The 20,874-nt window shown below is 39.6% G+C and overlaps 1 protein-coding gene across 6 annotated transcripts in view; it reads left to right on the top strand.

The window, feature by feature from the left end:
- Positions 1-20,874, top strand: part of myo6a (myosin VIa) — a 261,840-nt gene that overhangs the window by 187,684 nt on the left and 53,282 nt on the right. For 5 of the 6 annotated variants that reach the window (XM_078556763.1, XM_078556762.1, XM_078556765.1 and 2 more), the window contains exons 13-20: positions 680-837; positions 2,090-2,181; positions 5,086-5,158; positions 5,738-5,865; positions 8,721-8,816; positions 13,253-13,423; positions 19,069-19,107; positions 20,685-20,778. In XM_078556763.1, the coding sequence (XP_078412889.1) occupies positions 680-837; positions 2,090-2,181; positions 5,086-5,158; positions 5,738-5,865; positions 8,721-8,816; positions 13,253-13,423; positions 19,069-19,107; positions 20,685-20,778 (851 nt within the window). Of the gene's footprint in view, positions 1-679; positions 838-2,089; positions 2,182-5,085; positions 5,159-5,737; positions 5,866-8,720; positions 8,817-13,252; positions 13,424-18,329; positions 18,399-19,068; positions 19,108-20,684; positions 20,779-20,874 lie in introns of all 6 variants that reach the window. The other variant, XR_013578664.1, reaches the window with a different exon arrangement.

Raw genomic sequence — 20,874 nt, forward strand, 5'->3', positions numbered from 1 at the left:
TATCTTCTGGTCAAAAGAAGACCCATTTATTCGTTGGTCATAGACACTGACAGTACTTGCCATTGCTCACAATCTGTTAAACTGAAATGGTGTGTTGATGAGGTGATTCAATATCTTGTTCGGTTGCCAGTTAAAAATGCTACTATAAAGCAAACAGTTCTAATCGCAAGTGGAAAAGAATGTACAATGTTTATACAAATTTATGGATTTGATGAATAGTTGTTCATAAGTGTAAAATATTTTCTTTGTTCCCTGATTATCCATCTCCTGTGATATTGCACTTTGGTTCTCGAATTGTGTTGGGGCATAAGATGCTGTTGATTTGAGACACTAGAACAGGCTCAGACTGGAGCTATGGGGGGCTGGTGGTGGGGGGGTAAGTAAAGGTTTTTAGAATTGAACTGCAAGCTCTGGATTGTTACCATCAGTATACTTGACCAGAGAAAAACAGAATTCATGGCGGCTTTCCTTCTTGGTGGTTCAAAGATCCAACCAGTGTCTCTTAGGCACTTGACAGCATTTGTGGTGATCATGGACCAATCAAAAAGAACCATGAGCAACTCAACATTTATACAGGCACAAAAGCATTAGAAAGATGGAGTTTTCACCATACACTGACTAATTTCTGAATAAAAGCTGATCGGCTGCCCTAACTAAAACCTGCGCTGGTATTCTTCAGGGTACCCTTAAAGGTGGAGCAGGCAAACAACGCACGGGAAGCTTTGGCCAAGGCAGTTTATAGCCACCTATTTGACCATGTTGTGAAGCGGGTCAATCAATGTTTCCCCTTTGAGAGTTCCAGTTTTTTCATTGGGGTTCTGGACATTGCTGGGTTTGGTAAGTTTCCATTTATTCATATCTTTCAACATTTAAATTGTTATTTTTATTAATTTTTATTCTGTACTTCTACTGAAATATGGTAAATTTGATGGCGTGCAATCTGCTATTTTTTTTTTCCCAGTTGCTTTCCTCCCATCCCTCTGTCCCTGTCTCCTCCCTGCTCTCACTCCCCGTTCTCTCTCTTGCTCTCCTATTTTCTCACTCTCCTCCCCTGCGCCCTCGGCCCCTGCTCTGGTGCCTCTCTCTCTCTCTTTCCTGCCCTCTCCCCACTCTCTGCGTTTTTATTTGTTTCCTGGGATTAATATCACTGTGGAAAGGCTCAAATTCAGCAATAGAAAGAAGGTAGCTGGTCACCAGATTATAAAAATTGGATTGATTATTACCTAATGGTGGTGGTGATAAATTAAAGCACAATGATAGAAGATGATAATCATAGGTGAACGTACAATTTTACTGTGACATCCTTGCAGTAAACTCACACAATACCTTCCCAGATTAGCGCCTGAATTTGGGGAGAAGAATAGAAGGCCGAGGGCAGGATAGCGGGAGAGAGACACACGTCCTATTTGGGGCTGTAGGCATTGAGATCATGTTGACAAAAGATTGATTTCATGTTTGAAAGAAATGCAATTGGACAAAGGCTTAGATGATATGTTGGGGAGGAAGAGCAAAGACACTAAGTTGGGGTGCCAGGGTAAAGAAATTGAGACCATGTTTAGAGCGAGAGAGAGAAAGAGAATTGCAGTTGAAGGGAAGGGAAAGTTTTGTTGAGGGAACCAGGGAGGAAGACATTAGTGAGATAGAGGGTCTATTCACAAAATTCAGAAAGTTAGCTTTGCAACTTTATTTTGCATTTTGTCTAAATATACTTGAACTCAAGAAAGCTTGCTCAAAAAAGACAGATCCATCACTTATGGTAGAAACCGATGGATTTACTGCCCTTGAGTAGTCTATTGAAATAGAATTTCTACTTAGTTTGCCAAGTCTCTTATCCTATAAAACTGAAGTAGCTTATCTTGTGATGATTCATTCACATTGATGCCAGCTTCTGTGTGAAAAGGGCAGTATCTCTCCAAAAACAACCCTCTGTTTTAAAGCTATGAGATGCAAGACTCCAATCCAAGAGACCACCTTGCACCAGTATTAGTTCACAAAGTTGCAGTTTAACTCAATTCTCAAGCTTTAGCAATTACAAATGGGTCTAGAGGCTGTGCTGTGTTGCTGATCTTTTCCAGTTTGTATTTCACAGAATATTTTGAGCACAATAGCTTTGAACAATTCTGCATTAACTACTGCAATGAGAAGCTTCAACAATTTTTCAATGAGAGGATCTTGAAAGAGGTAAGATATGTGCTTATTTCTTGACTCTGTCAACCTAGATTAAAACTGATGTAAGAGAAAATAGTATGTTACCACGGAGACCAATATTAGATTGGTCTTTTATCTTTAACAGTGTATTTCACTGGCTGGAAGCTCTGTTTCAGGGTATTGCAGTTCTTGTAACGTCCTGATAAACCGCCCCTTCACTCTTTCTTTATATCTTATCTGAAATGTGGAGCCCAGAATTGTCTTTAGGACTTCAGTTAAGGTCTAACCAGTGATTTCTAAAATTCTAACATAATTTTTTTTTGCTTTTATATTCTATTCCTCTGTTGATAAACCCAAATAACCTACATGCCTTTTTAATTTTTTGATCCTGGCTTTCAGTATATTTTGCCCTAGATTGTATATCTTATTAACTTGCCCCACCACCTTTAAGGGTTTCTGTATATGAACAGCAAGATAACCCTGCTCATCTTCACTTCTCAAAATTGATCCATTTATAGAACCATTCCAAATTAGTTCTCCCAAAGTCCATCATTTCACACTTCTCCATCTTAAACTCTATTCTTCATGCTTCTGCCCATTTCACCACACTGAAACCCATATTTATCCCCCTCATGATCTTATACTTTACCAGGTTTCATATAACCTGCAGACTTTGTAACGCTGTTCCCTGTACCCAATTCCAACTGCCTATCCTTATTTAATCCAAGCTTTCCTAATGGAAGTTTGTTTTGTCCATGATAATTATATCACCACCAACGTTAGGCTGAGGAAGAACAAGGGAACCTAAAATATTGCAGCTTTAATTTCCTCACTACTTGAGATATAGAAATTGGAAAATTGCTGTCCGTTGCCCTTTTGGAAATAGTAGCTATCCCTATTCATCGCCACTCATTAAGCCACTGACGGGGAGAATCTCTGAGACCGCACTTTATGTGGCTATGTAGATGTTTACCCTGCAGTTTCAAGCTGAAATTCAAATTCCCATTAATTTTAAGTATCTGATAGATAGACATTACATCATGAAACAAGTTGTTTGGCTCCATCAGTACTGCACTGAAGGGACAACCTACGTTTTGCCACAACACCAAGCTCTCAAAATTTCGAGAAATAATAAGAATAAAAAAAATGTAAGGGTAAGGGCTTCAAGCTGGATTGCTAGAACTTGGGGGCTCTGTATGTTTTGACACTCTTCATAATGTGTAATCTCAGTAGAATTATCTCTATTTCTGGAGCTATTTCTGAAGCAGATCCATTTGTATAGGAATGTTAGTTTAGCTAATTGCTTGAAGAGCAGCATCTATGGAATAGATCTCTGTGGCATTACTGCTGAAATCTTTTATTGGCAAAGATGATAGTGGATCGCTATGCCTTGCTCTCAATGAGTAGGGGGGAGGGGGTGTGCTGTTTTAGAAGCTAAGTATGATGAGGAAAGTGCTACAGGATGCATGTGCCATATGCAGGACTTTTAGTATTTTACTAGGTGATGTCCCATGACAGCATGGATAAGCTGTCCCTGCTGCCTCCATGTTATATGTGTTTCCCTCTCTCCCCTTGTGCTTCTGTTCCTCTTTCTCTTTTTGCATCTTTTTGTAAAACATCACCCCTCTGTTTCCAATTCTGCCTCTTATTCTTCTGAGAGGGAGAAGAAATGTTAGGTAGTATGACCTGGTGCAGCAGGAAAAAATAAACATTAATACCATGGGGGCTCTCGTGAGAATATAGCTCTCAGTGGCTCATTCCCATCTCTTTCCCCCTGTTTTATTTACTTTGTTTAAACTCTTACTCTGGACATTAGAAATTTCAATTTCTGAGGGTTAAATGGTAGCTTAAAATTTATCAGAAAACATTTTGTGTAGCTCATGCACTCAGCAATTAAATTGCACAGTTGCAGGATGAGTTTACATGGGCAAATTCTATTATAAATGTGGTCATAGGAATTAATAATAATGGAAAAAGAGAATACAAAAACTTGACAACAATGTGACAGGTTCTGAACACTGCAGATAAATGTAAGAATTGAAATACAAGTAGGTATATGTATTTCTCTTTGGCAATAAATGAGATTATTTTTGATAATTCACATTTATTGATGCAATTAATCAAACCTTATGGAGGGAGGATGCATCTTTGGCTTTAAACTTGCTGCAAACTTTGTTGTCAAGGTTCAACATGAAATGTATTAGGCCTGTCTCAAACTAGTGATGGAGTTCACAGTGCTTACCTGTTGAGGTATAAATCAACAATCTCATTCAGGCGCTGAGGATGCCTGGTGCAGAATGTTTCAAAGAAACAAAAACAGAAAATGCTGGTAAAACTCAGCAGGTCTGGCAGCATCTGTGGAGAAAGAAACAGAGTTAATGCTTTGAGTCTGTATGACTTCAGAGCTAAGAAGCGCAGAGGCTCTGAAGAAGAGTCATATGGACTTGACGTTAATTCTGTTTCTGTCTCTCCACAGATGCTGCCAGACCTGTTGACTTTTACCAGCATTTTCTCTTTTTATTTCAGATTTCCAGCGTTCGCAGTATTTTGCTTTTATTTTAGTGTATTAAGGAAACAATTCAGTAAGTGCAGAAAGAGGAATGTGTGTGTACGTGCTTACACCATCTCCTACATTTGCAGCCATGAAAATCCTCTCTCTCGTGCACCCCCCCCCTCCAACAGTTTTTAAATATTTTTTCTTAAGACAAAATAAAAGTGCACTACTGAATAGTAGCAAAGCTAGTAGTGAAATTATAATGCTACTTAGGAAACCCAAATACTGCCAAAAAATGGTGTATTTTCTATTAATAACACTTAGTGTGGCAATATAAAAGCAGCATTTATGCAGATTGATCAGAAACCTGTTCTGAAAGCTCCAAACAATGATAATTTCAAATGGTTAATATAATAATACTGATCTGACTTCTTCACCTTTAGGAACAAGAATTATATCAGAAAGAAGGACTTGGTGTGAATGAAGTGCACTATGTGGATAATCAAGACTGCATTGGTATGTATCAAAGGAACTAGCAAAAAGAAGCTCATTTTGTTTCAGTTTTTCCTGATGTATATTTTGGATGTAATGGTGACATTTTTTAATAAGATCTAGTAAGGGCCTGATGACCAATATCCACAGGTTCTAAAATGGATGGCTGCAGAGATAGATGGTTGTGATCTTTCACAATTCCCTAGATTCTGGAATGGTTCCAGTGGCTTGAAAGGTAGCAAATATAGCATCACTGTTCGAGAAAGGAAGTAGAGAGAACACAGGAAACTACAGGCCAGTTTGCCTGATATTCATCGTTGGGATATGCTGGAATCTATTATTATGAAGAGGTAACAGGGCACTTAGAATATCATTACTATTACAGTGTGTCATATTCTTGACTGTTCGGGCTGAAGTTACTGGTTCCACCATTTGAGTTTGTAACCTGAAGATCTTAACGTGCACAAGTAACTGTTGTTAAACACATAAGGGACTTACAACGTTAGAAATGCAAAATCCAGGAACCATTGTTATCAATACTATGCATATGACTGTATGCTAGTGTTTAATGTGCATGCATTTTTTTATTGTGCCCATAAACAGATTTAATTGAAGCTAAATTGGTTGGAATCCTGGATATCCTGGATGAAGAAAACCGTTTGCCTCAAGCCAGCGACCAACATTTCACTGCCGTGATACACCAGAAGCATAAAGATCACTTCCGACTCACAGTGAGTTACTGTCTGCTGAGCAGTAAGGCTGGAGTCATTTAGAAAGTAGGGCCTCCCCCATTTGTTTCTTGATCTGTACTGAGGTAACTGGTCTCAACTGGGATTGCAAGAGTTTGTCTCTGTGTTCCTGATTTATGTAAGAGAAAAATCATCCAGAATCCTGCTCCTGATTACTGCCCAGTCACTTTTGCTTCAAAGAGCATGCGTGGATGTTGAACGAGGACAGGAGTGGGTTTGGCTACAGTGGCCCCAAAGTAGTGAGTAGTCCTTGATGTACCAACTCATACAAAAGATTAGCCATTCAGCCATGGTGTAAGGGTGTTGCTTATCCCCAGGCATTCAGGAGTGGAAGGAAATCAAATGCAAAAAAAAATGTAAAGCTGATTAAATTGCATCTGATAATAATTACAGGTAGCTAGTTAGGGGAAGCAAATTCTCCTTGAATATATCCAAGTACTGCATATCAACCCTGACTGTTTTAGCTGTATAGGAACTTGTATAAAACTGTGAATTAAAGCTTGCTTTCTGTTGTTTGCTGAATGAGGAGGAAATTAAGTTGGCATTTGACACAGGTATTGGTCGTGCCCTGTGCACATGTCAGCCGAGTTCCATGCAGATATAGTTGTGGCTCTCAAGTCCTCAATCAGTTCAACCACCCAGAAACGGCAACAAATCATTATTACACGTTATAACAGAAATTACAAACTACAATAGGTTATTAGAGTGGGAGTGAAACGATCACACCCAAGTGTCTGGCTGCTAGGAGCCATTCTTAAGTTCAGTGACAGTGAACTTAAGTGCCTTTAATGACAATCAGTTCTTTAGATGATGTAACTGCAGTTCAGATTTTTACACTGGAAATAAGGAAATCATTTGCCATTTTTATATTGGTATAAGTTGGTAACAGTCTGAACATCGTGGTCAGTGGCAAGCGACAGCACTTGCCACAGACTGTGAAGAATACAATCTTTGCAGTGTGGTTTTCACCTTTCCAGATGTTAATTTCATCCTGATGCCAACTATAAAGGACCTCTGGGGTCCAGCAACAGTAATGTTATTAAACATATAAGCAGCCAATCACATTGAAGAATTCTCACACCCAGTGAAGGAAGTAAAATGCACTAATTAACTTCATTTTTAAAAGTAGTTTTATAGAGAGCTGAATCAAGATACAAATACAAGCTGAAGAGGACACCAAGAAGTTGCAAAGAAATATAGACATTAAGTGAATGAGCTTTAAGGTGGCAGATGGAGTATAATGTGGGGAAGTGTGAGGTTATTGACTTTGGTGGTAAGAATAGAAAAGCAGAATGTTTTTTTTAAAGCTTTTTGAAACTTGTAAATGTTGATGTTCAAAGGGACTGGGGTGTACTTGTACAAGGAACACAAAGTTGGCATGTAAATGCAGCAAACACTTAAGAAGGCAAATGGCATTTTGGCCTTTATTATAAGTGGATTGGACAACAGGAATAAAGAAGTCCTGCTACAACGTACATGGCTTTGGTGACACCACACCTGTGAGCAGTTTTGGTTTCCATATTTAAAGAAGGGTATACTTGCATTGGAGGCAGTACAGCGAAGGTTCATTACATTGGTCCCTGGGATGAATGGGTGGCCTATATGAAAGGCTAAGTAAATTGGGCCTTTATTCTCTGGAGTTTGGAAAATCGAAACATGCAAGGCCTGGAATACACTGCCTGAGCGTGTGGTGGAGGCAGGATTAGTTGAAGCCTTCAGAAGGGAATTGGATCATCATTGAAAAGGAAAAAATTGCAGGGCTACAGGAAAATGGCACGGGCGTGGAACTAGGTGAATTGCTCCTTCAGAGGGCCAGCACAGATTTAATGGATCAAATGGTCTCCTCTGTACTGTAACCAGAATCTTTGATTCTATGAAGATGTTGAAGGTGCTTGATAGGGTGGACACTGAGCGCTTGTTTCCTGTGGAACCTATAACACAGGCACAAGTCTCAGGATAAGGGACCGATCATTTAGGGCTGAGATGAAAAATTTCTTCAAAGGGTTGTGAATTTTTAAAATTCTGCATCCCAGAGGGTTGTGGATGCTCCATTGTTGAATATATTTAAGGCTGAGATAGGCAGATTTTTCATTTCTCAAGGAATCAAGGGATATGGGGAGTGGGCATTAAAGTGAACTTGAAACTGAAGATCAGACATGATATTGAATGGTGGAGCAGGCTCAATGGCTGGCATGACCTTATCCTCCTGTTTCTTATGTTCTTAAGAAATAGGATTAAAGTAGAAGCTGAAATATCGTGAACTTCAAGAAAAAATGTTTTTTGTTACATTAAAGCCTATGACATTTTTATCATAATGGAAGCATTTGACATTTCACAAATATAAAGTAACTTTTTCAGGGCCAGAGAGATTGTTTAGCAATTATTACTTTGTACCTTTCCAAAAACCCTAATTCAAAAGTCGTGACTTTTTGTTTGGGGGGCGGGGGGGTGTTTGTAGTGTAAAAAGTTGAAGTTCCTATCAATTCAAGAGATTTCTTAAAATTTACAACTGTGTGGGTTCAATGGTGTTCCCTGTGGTGGAACATGAAATCACTGATAGTACCTTCTGGGCTTCTACATTTAGTTGCGCATGGGTGGACCATAGAAGTTGTCAATTTCACAGTTATAATGACCATCATTACTATCGCAATCTCTTGGCCTGTGAAGTTTCATAGTATTTTGCAATGAAAGGAGGAGGATGGAAAACAAGACCTGTGAAAAATTAGTTATTGAAAGGGCGCCAGACCTGGCATTTAAATCCATCCCAAGAATGGGAAATATTGAAACACTGCTGTTGTGATGCCATAAACCAGAGTGCACATCTTCTCATTGTTTAGATTCCTAGAAAGTCCAAGCTGACGGTTCACAGGAACGTCCGTGATGACGAAGGGTTTATCATCAGGCACTTTGCTGGAGCAGTTTGCTATGAAACAGTAAGTTTAACATCTAAAGGATTTCATTTGTCCTTAAGAGCTGAACCAGAAAAAGAATATAAGAAAGGCCAACATTCATATAGTACTTTTCACAATCTCAGGAACTTCAGAAGTGGTTTGCCGTCAATGAAATATTTTTGAAATGCAGCCGCTTGTAACGTAGGAAACTCAGCAATCACACTGTATTCAGCATTTTCCCAAAAACAGCAACAAAATAGTGACTAGATATCTGTTTAGGGATAAATATTGGCTGGGACACTGAGGAGAACTCTCATTCTTTTTCAGAATAGTGTCATTGCATCTTTATCAGCCCTCTGAGGAACTTAGCATCTCATCTGAAAGATTGCACCTTCAGCAGTGCAGCAGCCATTCACTACTGCACTGAAGTGTCAGTCTAGATTATGTACTCAGTTGTCTAGAGCGGGGCTTGAACCTGCAACTTTCTGACTGAACTAAAGCTGATACTCTCAAAAGACCCTGCCTGGGCTTTCAGTTCTCAGCAGGCTACTGTTCTACAGTATTTCCACAGGTTTTCCTTACCATGTGGAATCCTCTCTTTCTCAATTAAAAGGTATTTTAATGTCATGAATCACTTGAAAGTGTGAAGAGTATTATTTATCTTTTAGATGTTTAAGATGATAAATTTTCCTGTTTATTTGGCTGTATATTTAATTCCCTACTTATTGTTGTGGCTTCAGTTGGTTAAGACTTGCAATTTGATAGCAGGAGTAGGCCATTTAACCTCTCGACTAAGTTCCACTATTCAGTGTGACCACTGCTCATGTGTGAACTAATTCCATTTACCCAACTTTGTCCCATATTCCTTAATACTTCTCTGGTTAACAAAAACCTATCAGCCTCAAATTTAAAATGAACAATTGATTTGTCTTCAACTGCACTTTGTGGAAGAGAGGACCAAACCCCTGTCATCCTTTGCATACCTAGACTCCCCAACCAGCAGAAATATTTTAGTTTCTCTGCCTTATCAAATTCACTTAATATCTTGGGGATATCGATCAAGTTACCCCTTAACTTCCAAAGTTCTAGGGTACACAACCCTAGCTTGTGTGCAAGGCAAAGTACTGCAAATGCTAGAAATCTGAAATAAAAATAGAAAATACTGGAAATATCCAGCAGGTCAGGCAGCACCTGTGAAGAGAAACAGAGTTAACGTTTTAGGTTAAAAACAAAAATACCTGGAAAAACTCAGCAGGTCTGACAGCATCTGCGGAGAGGGATACAGTTGACATTTCGAGTCCGTATGACCCTTTATCAGAACTAAGACATATAGAAATGAGATTAAATCTAAGCTGGTAGAAGGGGGTGGGACAGGAGATAAAAGCAAAGAACTGCGGATGCTGGAAATCCAAAACAAAAACAAAAATACCTGGAAAAACTCAGCAGGTCTGGCAGCATCGGTGGAGAGGAGCACAGTTGACGTTTCGAGTCCGCATGACTCTTCAACAGGACAGGAGAGCTTGATAGGGGGCCAGTAATAGGTGGAGGCCAAGAAGAGACTGCCAAAGATGTCTCCTCTTGGCCTCCACCTACCACTGGCCCCCTGTCGAGCTCTCCTGTCCCACCCCCTTCTACCAGCTTATATTTAATCTAATTTCTATATGTCTTAGTTTTGATGAAGGCTCAAACGGACTCGAAACATCAACTGTATCCCTCTCCGCAGATGCTGTCAGACCTGCTGAGTTTTTCCAGGTATTTTTGTTTTTGTTCTAGATTTCCAGCACCCACAGTATTTTGCTTTTATCTTAATGTTTTAGGTTGATGACCTTTCATCAGTCGGACAGCTGTTGTTTCTACTTTTCAACATTTAGACTGTACTCTGATCTATCCTATTAGGTCCAAAGTGATATCCTCACAGTAGCATATATTGAAATCCATTTGCCATAGATTAAGTGGATTGGGAAAACTATCAATATATCTGTGTAATTTGATACTTCCATCTACATTCTTTTCAATGCATCTTATCCCTGTGATTGGTAAACTTGGATATATGGCTTCCTATCCCATCCAAGTTGTTAATAAATACGGTGATTGGTTGAGATCCCAACACAGATCCTTGTGGGACACCACTAGTCACACCCAATATCTGCCTATTATCCTTACCCTCTATCTCCTGCAACTCAGCCTGTTTCCTAACCAGGTCAATAATTTACCTTCAATTCCATGAGCTTCAACTTTAGTTAACAGTCTCTTATGAGGGATTTTATCAAATGCCTCTTGGAAGTCCATATAAATAGCTTAAATAGACATTCTCCTGTCCATTATTTTAGTTGATCCGTTTTGTCATCCATGACCTACCCTTTACAAATCCATGCTGGCTCCCTCTGATCAGCTGAAAATTTTCAAGCTATTCAGTCACTTTACCACTTGTTCCCAGGATGGCAGGACTGCCCAATGAAGAGAGATTGGAGAAACTGGGCCTGCATTCTCTAAAGTTTCGAAGAATGAGGGGTGACCACATTGAAATCTACAAAATATTTAAAGGGATAGACAGGGTAGGTGCAGGTAAGATGTTCCCCCCTGGTTGGGGAGTCTAGAACCAGGGGACACAATTTCAAAATATGGGGGAAGCCACTTATGACCGAGATGAGGAGAATTTTTTTGCTGGAGGATTGTGAATCTTTGGAATTCTCTACTCCAGAGGGCTCTGCAAGCTCAGTCATTGAGTATGTTTAAAGCACAGATTGACAGATTTCTAAATATCAATAACATTAAGTGATATGGGGATAGTGCGGGGAAAAAAGCATTGAAGTGGATGATCAGCCATCATCATATTGAAAGGCAGAGCAGGCTCGACGGGTTGAATGGGCCTACTCTTACTCCTATGTTCCTATCCTTAGTTTTATACTCTAATAATTTTCCGATCGCTGACGTTAGGCTAACTGGCCTACAATTCCACGGTTGCCTTTTCTCATATTTCTTAATTAGTGGAGTAATGTTGAGTTTTCTAACCTAAAGGAACAGTTCCTAGATTGGGAGGATTTTGCAAAGTTATAGTTTTAGCATCTGAAGTGATCTTATCTACTTCTTTTAAACCGTAGGGTGGAGTCATCTGGTTCTGGGGGTTGAACACTTTTTAATGTAATTGTTTTCTTCATTACTGTTTTGCTTATGTTAATACTGATGTGCCTGCATAGCTGATTCAATATTATCTACTTTGGGATGTTCCTCTCCTGTTAATACTGACACAAAGTAATTATTTAACATGTCTGCCATTTCTTTATTTTCATTTGAAATGTCACTTATTAATTTTTAAGGGACCCACATTGTTTCTAATCACATTTTTCTATCGTAATTTTTTAAAAATTGTGTTGATTTTGATATCCTTTCCCAGTTCCTTTACACTTTGTAGCTCTCCCTGTTTAGTCACCTTATGTCTTTTGTATCTTTCCCCGTCACTGGGACCTGCGCCTGTTTGCATTCATGTATGCGTTTTCTTTTGGTTTTATGCTGTCCTTTACCAATTTAGTCATGTGTTTTCGGCTGTTTTCAGCCACACTTGGTTGTTTTTTATGGAATGCAGGGCTCTTGCCCTTAGGGGTGTAAACTGGTTCTGTATCATTTTAAATTTTTTTGTGAACATAAGGTAAAAGCAAAATGCTGCGGATGCTGGAAATCTGAAATAGAAACAGAAAATACTGGAAAAACTCAGCAGGCCTGGTAGCACCTGTGGAGAGAGAAACAGAGTTAATGTTCTCTGAAGAAGAGTCATACAGACTCGAAATGTTAACTCTGTTTCTCTCTCCACAGATGCTACCAGACCTGCTGAGTTTTTCCAGCATTTTCTGTTTCTATTCCCATTCATCCTCTTTGCTGTTTTACCCATTAACAGATTTGCCCAATTTACTGGGGACAGCCTCTGTCTCATTCCATTGAAGTCAGATTTACTTAAAACTAGACTATTAAATGTTTCATGTTTCTCCCTTTCTCAATCATTTTATGGTTACTATTCAGTAATTGTTCATGCACCATTATGTAACTATTCACACACCATTAGGTAACTGTTCACACGCCGTTAGGCTGCTAATTAAGTCTGGCTCATTACTCATGAAATTTGATATAGTCTGCTCTGTTTTTAGTTCTGGGACATATTGTTACAAAAAACGATGCTGAACAACACAAGAAGTTCACTACATTTCTGTCATGCTAGTCTGCTTATCCCAATCTATATGAAAGCTGAAATCCCCCCATACCACATTTTTCGCTAAACACAGTACTGTATTTTTAGATTCTGCCACATCATAGCTGCTACCCTGGAGCCTATACAAAATTCCCACTACAGTCTTGGATCTTTTTCTATTTTTTAATTCTACCCATAAAAATCCCCACTGCTTGCTTACCTCTCCTATTTGCTCTTGTCATTGGAATAGTTTCATCCTTCATCTAGGAACTGCTCAGTATGACTTTCTCCCTGACAGGCTAAGTTTGTGGAAAAGAATAATGATGCCTTACACATGTCCTTGGAATTGCTGGTATCAGAATCGAAGGACCCATTTGTCCGGAAACTCTTTGAAGGAACCAACAACAATAAGGACACAAAACAGAAAGCAGGAAAACTGAGCTTCATTAGCGTTGGGAATAAATTCAAGGTAGATGCATTTGGGAAACTCCTGAGTTGTAAAATTGTATAATTCTATTAGTAAATAAGAAATCTGCAATCTTCTCGCATGACATTTAAGAAACGTTAAAACAGCTTTTCTTTCTTATTGAAAGAAGGCCTATTGAGTGGAAATGAAATGCTTTTTCTAATGTAACCTGATTTTGGCATCAAGATTGTACTACTGTGATTATCCTGGTTCAGCCTGTAACTCGTAGTAATTTTTACTCTTTACGGATCTACTTTAGCATTTTTCACCACTGCTGTGACATATTAGGAGTCGGTATTTAAAAATAAAGACAGATAAGGAGAATTTTTTTTTCTCCCAGAGGGTTGAGAGTCTTTGGAACGTTTTTCCTCAAAAGGCAGTGGGAGCAGAGTCTTTGAATATTTTTAAGGCAGAGCTAGATAGATTTTTGATAAGCAAGGTGGTGAAAGGCTAGTGGGGAATGGGAATGTGGAGTTGATGTTACAATCAGATCAGCCATGATCTTTTTCAATGACGGAACAGGTTTAAGGAGCTGAGTGGCTGACTCCTGCTCCTAATTCATATGTTCGTATGTATGTATGTTAGTATTGTTTGGCTCCATTTGAAATTTCTCTAAATGAAAGCGTCCCCACATAACTCAAGGGACTGGTAATGTGTACTTTAATAAAGTGAAGTCTTCACATTATTATGTTTTATTGTGAAGAGAATGTGTCAAAGCATAACCCTTATAAGTGTTTTCAAACCAACCTAACTCGCCCTTGACATTAGTCTGCCTCACTCTTGCAGTAAATTGTCACGTTTTCATGTATATTTGTACCTAATAGGTTTCTTTTTTATTCACCTTCATCGCTAGAGTTTAGTGAACCAGGTGCCCTATGTATGTTTCAAAATGTTTCAAAAACAAATTTCAACCTTATTTTTCTTCATTCATGGGATATGGGCATCAGCTGGCAAACAGTTATTGCCCATTCCTAATAGCCCTTAACTCAGTGTCTTGCCAGACCATTTCAGAGGACAGATAACAGTCAGCTGCATTGCTGTGGATCTGGAGTGACATATAGGCAAGGTGGCAAATTTCCTCCCCTGAAGATTATTAATGAACCAGATGGGTCTTTATGACAATCCAGTAGTTTCATGGTCACCATTACTGAACTAGCTTTTCATTCTTGATCAGTTTATTAGCTGACTTTAACTTCCCCAGCTGCAGTGCAGGGATTTGAATTTAGGTCTCTAAACCCTCAGTACAGGCCACTAGATTACTAATCCATAAACATAATCACTATGCTGCTATTCCGTACAAGTTCAGAATCATCACAGAGGGCATGACCTATGTTTTAATACCAAGTGATGGATCTTGTGCATCAGTAGTAATCCTAGAATGGAGTCTTGGAACTTCTTTCCTTCTTCATTGCCAGCTCCCCTTCCCTAATCTACAGGAAGGGATATTGAATGACCAGTGCTGGGCCATTGCTCTGCTCTTTGTGGAGGCTGATTACAGAAGCCTGTTGCCAAAGTCCTTGGGATCAATTGGAGACTTTTTATTGAAGCCTTAAAATAAAATTCAATCAGGCTAAATTCAGTTCCTCTTGAGAAAGATGTAAGTTGTAACTATGCTAAATCTCTTTTGGCCTGTAAATGTGTCCCATTTTAAACAGAACAGTTCTAAATTCTTATCTTTGGGAATCTTGGGGTCCTTGCAATAGATTAACATGCAACTATTGCAATATGTGTAGTGCCACTGGTATGAAGTGTTTTTCAGCAGCTAATAAGTTACTTATTACAGTGTTTGCATAATGCTTTGTAGTGGGTTTTTGTGCAAAGAAAGGCTTAACGTTACAGTAATTCACTGTTCCTTCCACTTTAACGTCGATCAGTTAATGGGGCCCATATTAGCATTTTTAACATTGTGAGTTTCATTTTAAAGTCGTTTTGCATTGGGTCTGATGTAGATCCGTTTGACCTGATCACCAGCATTTTGGAGTGGCCTCTGTTGCCTCTTGACCATCTTGCCGCCTCTCCAGCTCGAGGCTTATCTTCTGCAAGTCGAACCTGCTTTTCCTGCCTCATGCTACTCATCTCCAGGGCCCCCTCTCACAGCGAGGATTAGGAGAGGGAGGAGGGAGTGGGAGGTTTGGCAGGAGGAAGGGTTCCCAGTGACCAGGAGGGTTGGAATTGCAGAGGCTGTGAACTCGAGGGTCGGCAGTGTAAGGGAGGGCCAGGGAGCAGCAGAGGCCGTGAATTGGAGGGTTGACGTTTAGAGGGAGATGGAGTCCGGGATTAGCAGAGACCAAAGGTCACAAGAGGAAAGGTCTGCAATGATCTGTGGACCAGGGAGCGGGTTGAGCGAGCTAGAGGTTAGGCGAGCAGGAAAGGCAGCGAGTAGGAAGTGAGTAGAAAGTTAGCACTTCTAGCTCCCTCAGTACTGCACTCAAGTGCCAACCTAAATTATGTGCTCAAGTTCCTGGAGTGGGGCTTGAACTCAAAGTGAGAGTGCTACCAACTGAATCAAAGCTGGCATCTGTTACAAAGAAATGTGAAAAGTTAGAACTCATCACCCATTGCAACTCTTTCTACTTTAGGCAAAAATTCAACGTTTAGCCTGAAAATGTGCTGATTTTTGATGATTGATGTATACCATTTGTATAGGTGATAGTTTAGATTGGGGCCAAGTGTCCTTCATCTTGATATTCATTCTACTGAAACTGGCTGCAGGGACAAGAGTCAGCGTAAACACAGGGAGCTGGCTAACACAGAACAGTCTTCAGGAATTTGACTAATGAAAGTTACTGTGTTTGGTAGGGTTCAAGGCAAATTCTGCCCTTCTGGCAGAGAGTATTTCATTCAGCATCGGTTAAATTGTGCAGACCCGTAACCATTCTTGAGTATGTCCTGTTACTGCTTAAGATCTCAGGATGACATGCTGCTCTTAAGCCCTGTTGTAAATGCACTATCTGGTGATATGCTAGCTAATATGAAATACATTTTTACTTGAGCTCTGGTTAGTTACTCTGCATTTTACATGGCCATGATGTCAGTTGAGTTTTTCCCCTTATAGTTAGCATTCAAAACCATGCAATGAGCCTTAAATCATGCCTTGTCAGGTATTATCCATCTCTGATATTTCTAGGCCTAAGTAACTTACTGCTCTTCACTGCTTTCTTGTCAATATTTCTATTCTCCTTGCCTTTTCAGCTGAGGTTTATAAAATGTCTTTGAAAAATATACTTTTGTCCTCTAGTAATCTGAATTTCAGTATTGAACACATCAGAACTGTGATTTTCATTGCTGATAGCTGCAGATTTTATTCAGTCATTGCAAACCAACTGTGTGTAAATCTGTCCCAGCTATGCATTGGAATGTATATCACTGACATAACAGCAGCAAATGTCAAACCAGAAAAAAGCTTAAACAAAAATAAAAATAGCTGGAAAAACTCAGCAGGTCTGACAGCATCTGCGGAGAGGAATACAGTTAATGTTTCAAGTCCGCATGACTCTTCATTAGAAAAAAGCTTAACTGATCGTGTTTTGAATAAGTAAAATTTCAATTAATAACCACTTCAATGTAAAGATGGTTTTCTGCATTTTTTTATTACATTCTTGTGGATGATTAACTTGAACATTTCGGGTTCAAGAGAACATATCAATTGATGTTAAAAGCTCTAAGTATGACGTTTATAATCCTCACGTAGTTCTTCCTATTGTCCATTGCCACAATTTCTGATGCATTCTCCTAATTTCCTGTCTTCTACTTATAGTAAGCCGACTTTCAGGCCTTGTCTTTTCCACCTGTTTCCTGCACCTTTTCCTCAGGCAGTGACTTGATCTGAGAGGCTCCAGTTCAGGATGTGTAGAGAAAACTATAGGGAGGTTGGGAAAGGAAAAGTAGACAACAGCAGGTAAATCTTTACTCAAGCAACCAAACACTAGTAATGCACCTGCTTAGAACACTGACTTCACTGGTATTGGCTGGTTGATTAAGATGGCATTCTAACCCTTTTCTGCACAAAGTTGATCCTGGAACAAAACTTCAGTCTAGGTAGCCAGCTATTTGTAATAACAACTGGTTCTTCAGTTACTCTACATCTGACTGTAGCCTTTACAAACCTTGCATATCCATTGTAATATTGTGAGTAGTTCCAGCATCCCTTTTGGATACCTTATTTTGATATGACACACTCATCAATCATTAAATTTACATACATTCAATCCTGGCAACACTTTTCTGAAATACCTTGATGTTTGCAAAATTGCCAGCTGATCACAGTCTGGCTTGTTGCAACATCAGTAGTAGAACCCTCCAGTTGATTGAAAATCTGGATCTGTGCACCTAACCTGTTGGATACAGCAGGGATTCCAAAAATTGGCATTTTTAAAATAATTCCATTTTATATCATTATCATAACCTTGCTCCCAGTCATGCCCCAAATAGGTGCTTTCAGCTTGCCTTGAAGAAGGGTGAGTAAGCATTCTCACAAATGAAAATGCACCATTAACACTATGCAATGAATTTGATTTGTTAGTCATCACAAACACTTTGCAGACTGATGTAGACTGAAGTGTTTATTTTTCCATGTATGTATCGTTACATTTAAGTTCAGTGGGGTGAAGCACCATTACCTGGGAAAGGAACATTAATGCAAACAAGCCTTGTATTGAAATCAAATAACCAATGATACTGAATTGAGACTGGTTCAGATATCTCAGAAACTTTTAAATGTTCCGCTTATATTTTCAACCTTAACCGCGTCCTATCATGTCATTGACTAATATAGGGGGAGGGTTCCTCAGGCCCTGGCAGTTACTCAAATTCTTCATGTGTTATCTTGGATGGTTCAGTGAGCTGTTGGGATCATTATACCTAAGACTAATGCTGCCTTCACTCATTCTCCACATGTGCACCTTTCCAGCAGGAGCCACTGAGCGGAGAGAAACCTAAATGATGTTCTACCTCTCCCCACACGTCCAGGCAAATTGAGGTGATTGCAGTGCTCCCATTGCTCAGCATGGACAATAAGATTGAGTGTGGGAGCTTCTTGCTCTGCATGGCTCATAACAGTACAATGCTGTGTATTTAGTCAATGGACCACGAGAGGGACCATCTCTTGTTATATTTGGCCCTTGCCATTTTCTGTTCTTTTTTCTGGGGTTGGGGGGGTGGTGGGGGAAATATCCAGAGCCATTGTTTTGGGCAACTTGTCAACACCAACAAAGTGGGCTGGAAGTGGAAAGGGTTAAAGTTAAGATTGGGCCGTGCCATGCATGGTTTCTGTTGGGAATCATTTCATTCATCAGTGCTGCTTTAAGAGACGGAGGATGTTTGGCTGCATGCTCCACTTCTATCTTCACATGTCAACACACATCTCAATTTTTTTTTGAAAATTGCATCGCAATATTTTTTTTGCTGCTTATAATTTATGTGGATATTAGGTTTTTCTCACTAATGTGCAGCTCATTGAATGGCATGCAATAAATTGTGTTTTCACATTATACAATGTTTTGCTAGTCTGTTTTACACTACAAATAGTGCTAAGCTTAGTTAAGTATAAAATCTCTCATTTAAGCAGAAAATTCTACTGCTACACTTGCAGGTGTTCAGCCACAGAATGCAGATCATTAAGTTTCTTGTTTCCTTTCTTCTCTTCCCAGACTCAGTTGAATCTGTTGCTTGACAAATTACGCAGCACAGTGAGTACTAATAACTATATTAGACTGTTACATAAAATTGAGATTTTATCCCATAATTTGTGAACAGGGCATTTTGTCCACAGATTGTAGAGAGAGAGCAGTGCTTTGCTGTGAATTTCTAGAGATGAAAGAAAAAATTAACTTGCATTTATATAGCCTTTCATAACATCAGGACATCCTAAAGCGCTTCACAACTAATGAAGTGCTTTTGAAGTGAGTTCACCAGGCAATCTATTTAGTGGTGTTGATTAACCACTAAATATTGGAGGACACCCCTGCTCTTCTTCAAGAGGTGCCATGAGATCCTTTGCATTCACCTGAGAGTGCAACATCTCATCCAGCAGACAACATCTTTGGCAGCGCAACCCTTCCTCAGTACTGCACTAGATTGTGTTCTAGTCTCTGGATGCCGCATAAACCCACAACTTTCTGACTCAGAGATTGAGAGCGCTGTCACTGAGCCCCAGCTGACATCTGTGGAAAATCACCCAGACAAAGAAAATTAGTATGTCATCTACACACAAAGTATATGGCAAGTGTATTTATTTTTTTCAAAACAAAAACAGAAATACCTGGAAAAACTCAGCAGGTCTGGCAGCATCGGCGGAGGAGAGTACAGTTGACGTTTCGAGTCCTCATGATCCTTCAACAGAGCTAAGTAAAAGTAGGAAAGGGGTGAAATATAAGCTGGTTACGGTGGGGGGGGGCTGGGGGGTTGTTGTTGTTGGGACAAGCAGCCAGTAATAGGTGGAGATAACCAAAAGAAGTCACAGACAAAAGGACAAAGAGGTGGTGATATTATCTCCACCTTCAACACCTCTTTGTCCTTTTGTCTGTGACTTCTTTTGGTTATCTCCACCTATTACTGGCTGCTTGTCCCAACAACAACAACCCCCCCCCGTAACCAGCTTATATTTCACCCCTTTCCTACTTTTACTTAGTTCTGTTGAAGGGTCACAAGGACTCGAAACGTCAACTGTACTCTCCTCCGCCGATGCTGCCAGACCTGCTGAGTTTTTCCAGGTATTTCTGTTTCTGTTTTTGTTTTGGATTTCCAGCATCCGCAGTTTTTTGCTTTTATCTCTGTATTTATTTTTTTTTACTGTGGCGCCCCACACACTCCTCTTGGGTCATGAGTATGAGCAGATAACCACCACTCAGGCTCTTCTATTCTGTAAATGACCAGGGGAAGGTTCAGGGGAGCAGCACAGGGTGACTCCCGCATTGCTTTTCTCTGTCTCCCTGTTAGAAAGCATGCATCCTTTGGTTTACCAACTCGCTCATAGCTCAGTTGAGATTAAAAATTTATTGTGTGCCGAGTAAACACTTGGTGGCATGGTGTGTTATGAACAAGCATGCTATAGTATCAATGAAAGTGATGCTGCTGCTTGTTATGGGAACTGTATTCAATTCTGGTTGCAAATTAAAAGTAGGTTTATCACAAAAACTGGTAATAGAAGTTATAAAGTATTGGGAGAGAAATATTTTCACTAGAGTGAAGCTTGATGTAAATTAGCACAAATGATGTGTGTCACTCACTGCATTTCATTTAATTTTATTTCACTGTTTTTCATTAGGGATCCAGCTTTATTCGATGTATCAAACCTAATCTCAAAATGACAAGTCATCAGTTTGAAGGGGCACAAATTTTGTCACAGCTTCAGTGTTCAGGTGAGATTATTTTTCAGTTGATGTATATTCACCATGTCTTCAGCCTGTGTTCTATGATATCAATATATTTCATTAAGTGTTAAGCTCTTCCTCCTG

This window comes from Cetorhinus maximus, chromosome 14, assembly GCF_964194155.1.
Source record: "Cetorhinus maximus chromosome 14, sCetMax3.hap1.1, whole genome shotgun sequence".
Lineage (NCBI taxonomy): Eukaryota > Metazoa > Chordata > Chondrichthyes > Lamniformes > Cetorhinidae > Cetorhinus > Cetorhinus maximus.